Source organism: Trichosurus vulpecula, chromosome 6 (assembly GCF_011100635.1).
Source record: "Trichosurus vulpecula isolate mTriVul1 chromosome 6, mTriVul1.pri, whole genome shotgun sequence".
In the NCBI taxonomy this organism is placed as follows: Eukaryota; Metazoa; Chordata; class Mammalia; order Diprotodontia; family Phalangeridae; genus Trichosurus; species Trichosurus vulpecula.
Window position 1 is genome coordinate 265,886,949 of NC_050578.1, and position 8,178 is coordinate 265,895,126.

Genomic DNA, 8,178 nt, shown 5'->3' on the forward strand with positions numbered 1-8,178 from the left:
TGAAAGTTTTCCTGAATCTGCCCAGTTACCTGGAGTAAAATCTCTCCTCTTTCTTTTCTCTTTTTTTCTCTGTAACAGCTGGATCCTTTGGGGACCAACAGAGGTCCCCAGAGAGCTAAGGACCCTAAGTCCTTGACACTTAGAGATTATTAGCTCCCTTGTCCTTGCCCAGACATTTAGGAAACCATTCCACTACTTTGAGTGACCTTTCCTTTGAATCAAACCTATCCAGGGACTGCATCCTAGAGTACCTTTGTATGATCTCTAGCGTGCTCTTGGCGTTCAATAAATAGCTCTTTACATGGAGCCTAGGGGTGGAGACGGTTCCATTTGTGCCTTTGTGCTTGATGCCATACAAAGCCCTCAGCCTTTCCATTCCCAGGATAATCTGATCCTCGATTGTGGCTGGTTATGCTTGTTCGCATTTCCTCTGTCTTCTCCTTCCCCCTCTTCCCTCTCTTTTCTCTTTTTCTCCTTCCTCTTCCTCATTTTCCTCTTGCTCCTTCCATTTTCTCATTCCCTCTTGTTCTTTCTTCCATCCCCTTCCTCTTCTTCCTCATTCTTCCCTTTTCCTTCCTCCCTCCTCTTCATCTCTGGCATATAACTGGCATTCTTGCGATCACCTTCTTCATCTTCCATTATCATTTCCTTCCCCTTCTTTCTTCCTTCTCTTTCTCCTCTTCTACCTTTCATATTTATCTGACATTTGCAAGTTTCGCTATTGATTTCACCTTCATAACAACTCCATAAGGGAGATTATAATAAGTACTGATGGACTTGTTTTTACAAATGCGGAAACTGAGATGATAGATATTAAGGGACTTCCTCTCAGCCAGCATTGAGAAGACAGATACTTTTACTCAAAGGTCAAATACCTTCTTAATAACTAAACCAGGGTTGGGGAGAATCTGTGGCCTCCAGGCCACTTGTATCCCTCTAGGTCCTTAAGTGCGGCCCTTTGACTGAATCCAAACTTCACAGAACAAATCCCCTTAATAAAAGGATTTGTTCTGTAAAACTTGGACTCAGTCAAAAAGCTGAGCCCAAGGACCTAAAAAGCCGCATGTGACCTTGAAGCCACAGGTTCTCCACCCTTGGACTAAACCAAGTGTAGAACCCAGAAACCTTGGTGCTTTATCCACTGTTACTTTCCCTGTGCCTTATTTCCTGACTATATGTTGGAGGTCAGCCTAATATAAACACAAGAATTGAAGCCATCCCTGGAAGAATGTGGAGGGTGCGGCCTTCTTCCCTGACCCACTTTGTTTTATGCAATACAGACACATTAGTACATACCCAAGCTTTAAGCTGGCTAAATCAGGGGCAACAAATGGAAAGAGGCCCTTAGGGCCTATTCTGCACATGGGCTGACATTCTCTAGCTAAGTTCCTGGATTCCATTACATTCATATTATACCCCCTGAACACAAGCCCTGGCCCATCCTTCCAAGTAGAATGGCTTCTAGTAAGGTCTTGTTGATACACTGTGTCTCTTCCCCAAGCCCACCATAGCACCAGCCTAGCTACATTTGTAGAAGTTTATCACCTTCCTGTCTATATAGGTAATTCATTTTATGCTTGCAACAACTTTCATAGACCATTTGCTAACTCACAGAGGGGTTGTCATTTCCAGGAAGGGAATTCCCACACCAATGAAAGTAGGGATCCTTGAGTCACTGAAGCATGTGTGTGTATGTATGTTTGGATGTATTCATATGAAGCAGCTAGATGGCTCAGTGGATAGAGCTCTGGATCTGGAGGCAGAAGGTTGCTGTTTGGTTGCTTTCATTTATGTTTGACTTTTCATGACCCCATTTGGGGTCTCTTGGTAAAGATACTGGAATGGTTTGCCATTTGCTTCTTCAGGTTATTTACAGATGAGGAAACTGAAGCATCAGGTTAAGTGATGAAGATGAGTCGTCTTGACTGCCGACCTGGCACTCTATCTATTATGCCACTACAGAGTCAGGAATACTTAAGTTCAAATCTGGCCTCAGACACTTACTAGTATTACTCTGGGTAAATCACTTAACACTGTGTGCCTCATTTTCCTCATTTGTAAGATGAGCTGGAAAAGGAAATGGCAAACCCCTCCGGTATCTTTGTCAAGAAAAGCCTTACAGAGTCATGAAGAGTTGTGAATGATTGAACATCAACAGCAACATGTATTTGTCTGTATTTGTGTGTGTATACACACATAGACATATAATCTTTCAACAAGTCTTTCAGTCATTCAGATAACCACTTCCAGGGGTCCCAGCCCTGGAAACTACTCACGGTTGGCTGGCACACTGGCACCCTTCCCAGACTGGTAGGAAGCTGGTAACCCTTCTGCTGTTCAGTTCTTCTGAACCAGGACAGGAGGACTTCCACAGAGCACTGTGCCATGATGTAAGCAAGGCCACTAGGCAATTAGAGGAGGTAGGTTGCATCCCTATTGGGCCATTGGGCAGAGCTGGGACTGGGAGTAGGCCTGCTCTACAGGCTCTTAGGGCTTAGCACACAGGGGACGCAACAAGGGACACTTATTAATCACTTTTTAGAAACAGAAATTAGTGCCAAGAAATTCAGCTCAATAGACCATGTATAGATTTATTTAGTGATTAATTACATTGTTTGGGTTACAGTGAAGGCTCGATTTTTCCTAGTTGGCTAGGAAACACTCAATGGGACTATATTGAACTGCTGACATTTGTAAAAACATTGATATTATGTTAAAATTGTAGGCTCTAGAGCTGGAAGGGTCATGTAACATCATCTCATCTAAGCCACACCTGAGTCTACTGTATAACTTGGCTCTAAATCCTCACCCAGCTTCACTTAATGACTTGGTGATGGGCAATTCACTTTCTGTTGAGGCAGGCTAGTACACTTCTAGATAGCTCTAAGGGTTAGGACATTTTTCCTTATGTGGAGCTCAAATATTTTCCTCTTCAACTTCAATCTGTCATTCCTAGTTTGTTATTTGGGACCAAGGACAACCAATCTAATTCTTTTCCCATATGACAGCCTTTCAAATATTGGAAAAGGTCTCTTCTTCTTCCCCCAACTCTTTTCTTCCATTGGCTAAACGTTCTCACAAGTTCTAATTTGTTTTAATTTCAATTAATTATTAAATTTTAATTATTCTAATTAATTCTAATTTCAACATTCTTACTATTCTAATTTTTTGGGGGGAGTATTTTTAATTCGTGGTCGTTTTGGGCTTCAAAATCAATAACACCTACAATTATTTCAACACACGGAAGGGGATTATATATGAAACTGTATAGTTTGCTTTTAAAAAAGTACAATATGCAACACATTAGTTTCCAGACTATTCTGCTTTGTCTGTGTCCTCTTTTCTACTGTGTGCATTAAAAACAAAATAATCCAATGACCCAATTTCCTTTCTTTTCTCCTTTTCTTTTGGTATCACAATTGCCAGTACCTCCTCTCTCCAAAATGCCCTATGCCCCAAATTCAAAAAAGGAAACAAACCTTGCACCAAGCAGGCATACGTGGGAAGACTTACTTGACATAATCAAGAGTGAAATGAGCAGAACCAGGAGAACATTGCATATAATCAGAAGAATATTATTTGAAGAGTAAACGTGAACAACTAAGCTAATGAGTTATATGGATATTCAAATCAACTACAAAGGACCTATGATGGAAGATGCTTTGTACCTTCAGAGAAAGAGCTGATATATGGAAGTATATACTCTATGTTTTCATATACGTATCTGTGTCAAATATTGGCCTTCTCTGGTATGAGGGTAGGAGGGAGTGAGTGAGGGAGACAGCTTGGAACTCAAAACATAACAAAAAATTAATAAACAAATAAAATAAAAAAGAACTCCTGAACTCAAGTGATTCATTCAACCTTCCCAGTAGTAGGGACCACAAGAGTGCGCTGTGACACCTGGCTCCTTTTCTATAGAATGGAGGGGATAGACTAAAATGATCTACGATTCAAAGTTCACCCTTGTCTCCTAGGATTCCCTTCCATCTCTAAATCTAGGATCTTGCAGTCCTGCGTGAGCAAAGACAAGTCTTAGATTGTGGAATGTTAACATTGGAAAAGCACATGGGCCCCAGAGTTCTAGATCTTGGAGGAAGTTTAGAACATGGAATGTTAGAGCCAGAAAAGATCTTAGCAGAGAGCACTGTACAATGTAACGGCTGGAAGGAACCTTAGAATATAGGATATAGGATCATAAGAGCCTTAACTTGGAACTGGATGCAAGCTTGTCTAAGTCCTTTGGTTTATAGTGAGGCACTGAAGCCAATAGAGGTTGACTGACTTGCTCAGGGTCATACAGCTAATAAATGTCTAAGAGAGGATTCAAATCCTGGTCTTTCTGACTCCAAGTTCAGTGCTCCATCCTCTGCAATATCATAGAACATTAAGATCAGTAGGATGTTCTGGTAAATATTTAGCATCCAATTCTCAGAAGAAATTAAAAAGGACCCACAGCATTTTAAAATTTCATCTGAAGTGTCCCTTTCAAAATTCAGTGTGGTACATATGGGCTAATGATGGCTTAACATAGAAGAACTAGAGGAGATTTTAGAGACCTTCTAATGCAGCTCCTTTTGTCTTGGCTTATTGCATTTGCAAATGACACAAGGCTAGGAGGAAGAGCTTAGATATAATAGCAGCAGCAGCAGCGGCAGCAGCTACCATTTAGATGGTCCTTCCTAAGGGCCAGGAGGCACTATGCTAAGTGCTTTCTAATTATTATCTCATTGGGTCCATACAACAACCTTGAGAGGTAGGTGGCATTATTATCCTCATTTTATTGATGAAGAAAGAGGAAAATAAGGATTGAGTGACTTGCTCAGAGTCACAAAGCTACCGTCTGAGGTTGAATTAGAACTCAGGTCTTCCTAACTCCAGGCCCAGATATTGGCTGACAGTCATGATCGAAAAAGATATTGACCATTCAGAACACAAGATGAAATTGGGCGAAAAATTAACTTCATAAGCGTAAGGTCGGGGAGAGTGCTAGATGCTAGTTCATGTGGAAAAGTTTCGGGAGGAGAGGGGGGAACTTTGTTCTCAATATGAGTCAACAATATGCCATAACAGTCATAAAAGAGCCAAGAGATCTTAGGTTAATTCAGAGAGATGCAGTGTCAAAAACCAGGGCCAGCCTGTCCTGGTCAGACTCCCCTTTAGTCCTAGGCAGCATATTTCAGTAAGTATGTTGATCAGCTAGAGAGTGGCTAGTGGAGGACAATGAGGGTGGCAAAGAGGTTCGATCAGGAGACCACTGAGATGCCCTTCACTCTGAGATTTCTTGATTTTGATGAAGTGAGAGAGCATTAACATGGCAGTTGAACTTGGTGTTAGGAGAGGGTTTGAGTCAAATCTCTCATGTTGAGTATCTGTATAACCTGGGACTGGACATTGAGAAGAAGCAAATTTAGATTAAATGTAAAGAAAAATTTCCTAATGATCAAGGACGGTGTTCTCAAGAGGACTGCACATACCGTAGGGTCTGTGAATAAATATCAGGGGATCTATCAACTCAAAACTTTTAATGTCATGATAATTATATTTCAATATAATTGTTTTCCTTTGTAATCTTGTTTTTTTAACTTAATGTCTTTATAAATGTTACTTTAAGCAGGAGTCTAAAGGTTTCACCAGCCTGCCAAAGAGGTCGAGGACACAAAGCAGGTTAAGAATTCTGAATGAGAGATGTCCTACAAAGCACTGGTCTGCTTGGGGAGCTAGTGGTTCTCCCTTTTGAAAGTCTTCAAGGAAAGGCTGTATGTACAGATATACTGTTGAGGACATTCTGGTTTGATTACTGGTTGGATTAGATGGCCTGTAGGGTGCCCCCCAATTTCGAAATTCAAGTATCCCATGCTTATGATGTTGTTTAGCTTCTCCGAGAGTAAGTTTTCTCATTTTTAAAAGAGGATGATTATAATAACTGGAGTGCTTACCTCATGGGATTGTTGTCAAATGAGACAATGTGTTGAGTGCTTGGTAAATTTTATAGTGCTATACCATTATGGTGCATTGATTCAGAGAGCCCTCCATCTAAGTGATCAACTCAATGAGATTATAGAATGTGGTCTTTGGTTGAAAGAGACACCTTCTAGGGAAGTCAACAATTCCTCCCCCACCTCTCTTGAGAAGACAGATGGAACTCCTCTGATTGGCCCTTTCTCTGATTGGCAGACTTCAAGGTGATTGTCAAATAAATCAGGAGCTTTTCTGCTTAATTCCCAATTATATAAATGTAAGCAATTATTATTAATTGAGAAAGTTAGAGCCTGAAGGGACTTGTGAACACAGAATGTTAGAGGTGGAAGGTAGCTTAGGAAATATTTCATCCAATTCCTGCAGCCATAACATGCAGAAAGGTTACATCATTTGCCATAGGTCACACGGTGAGTCAGTGGTAGGTTCAGGTCTCCTGCTTCCCAGCTCATTGACTTTTCCATTTTTTACATCTAGTTTTTAACATAAATATTCTTTGTATGGAGGAGGGCCTAGTGTGTCTGTGCATCTTGTTATGTACCTTGTTTTTTCATGCTGGGAATAACCCGAACTCTTTGCCTTCACTGGTTACTTAGGGTGACTCCCATCACTGTTCTCCAGGATGCAGACATCTGCTAGAATGTACCTCTCATGCTATCTTACCCCCTGCAAATAATGGGCATAAAGTTCAAGTCAACCTTTTCCAGTTCTCTGTTAGCATGGAGCCAATTCCTTTACAGAAGGGACAAGTCTTCTCCATAATCTTGTCATGGCTGACTTCATCTCCTGGTTTCTCAGGGTATAAATCAGGGGGTTCAAGAGAGGGGAGATGACAGTGAAGGTGACAGAGATGACCCGGTCAGAGGGAAGGGCAGTGAAGGGCCTAGCATACACATAGATGCAGGGCACAAAATTCAAGATGACCGCAGTGATGTGGGAGGAGCAGGTGGAGATGGCTTTCTTCTTGCCCTCTCCTGTGTGAGACCTCAACATCACTATGATGACTATATAGGACACAATGAGTAGAAAGAACCAAACTGTGGCGAGGAACCCATTGTTAGAGATCATAAGGAGCTCCAGAACAAAGGTATCAGTGCTGGCAAGTTTGAGGACTTGGGGGATGTCACAGTAGAAACTATCAATGATATTGGGCCCAGAGAAAGGGAGTGGGAGCAACAGAGAGATCTGTACAATGGAGTGTATGAAGCCCCCCACCCAAGAGGCTGCCAAGAGCCCAAGGCACCTTCCTTCACTCATCAGGGTCACATAGTGAAGGGGCTTTGAGATGGCCAAATAACGATCAAAAGCCATTACAGAAAGAGAAAAAATATCAACCCCACCAAGGAGGTGGAAGAAAAACATTTGTGTAATACATCCATTGAAAGAAATGGCCTTTCTTTCAGCTAAGAGATCTACCAAAACCTTTGGAGCAGTGATGGAAGAGAAGCAAATGTCCGCAATAGATAGATTGCGGAGCAGGAAGTACATAGATATGTGGAGGCGAGGTTCACAGGTCACAGTGAGCATGATAAGAAGATTTCCCAGCAGAGTTGTTACATATACCAGCAATAATAAAAGAAACAAGATGATACTCAAACTTGGAGAGAGGGTAAACCCCACAAAAACAAATTCCTTCACCCTGGTGTGATTTCCCATCTCCATTAGCTCATGTTTCCTCTTCCTTGGCCACCTTGGGAAAAAGAATTAAATGATAAAGAATATACACATTTACTGAGATATCCCCCTACTTCAATTACTGCCACCATCTGCCGCTTTCACTCCAACTCGTGTGCTGCTGAATGAAGCTGAGAAAATTAGAAAACAATACTTACTTGGACCCACTATAAATTTATATGACATAATCTGAATTGGACTCTCATGGAGGCAAAACAATCCTTTAAAAACCTCCTTAAATGATTCACTATCCTCCCAACCACATGCGCTTTCCCAAGTCTTTTCAAATCTCAAACCTCCCATAGCTTTGTTCCCGCACACTTTCAGTTGAGAACCTTGCCTCATATTTCACTTTTTCATATGATGCCATTCACCAAGAGCTCTCTCTTCTTCCCTCTCCTTCATCTCACATCACTCAGATGCTTCCTTAGTCCCCATCTCATATAATGAAGCGGTGCTTCCCCTTGACAAGGCAAACCCTTCTATGTGCTCAAGTAAGCCCTTCCACAATGACTTATCCAGCAA

At 41.5% G+C, this 8,178-nt stretch overlaps 1 protein-coding gene across 1 annotated transcript; it reads right to left on the minus strand.

Annotated features, from left to right (window-relative positions):
* Window positions 1-6,693: 6,693 nt before the first annotated feature.
* On the minus strand, window positions 6,694-7,641 carry LOC118855114 (olfactory receptor 4D10-like). The gene has a single exon (XM_036765228.1). It carries the CDS (start codon window positions 7,639-7,641, stop codon window positions 6,694-6,696), a length of 948 nt encoding a protein of 315 aa, XP_036621123.1.
* Window positions 7,642-8,178: the final 537 nt, after the last annotated feature.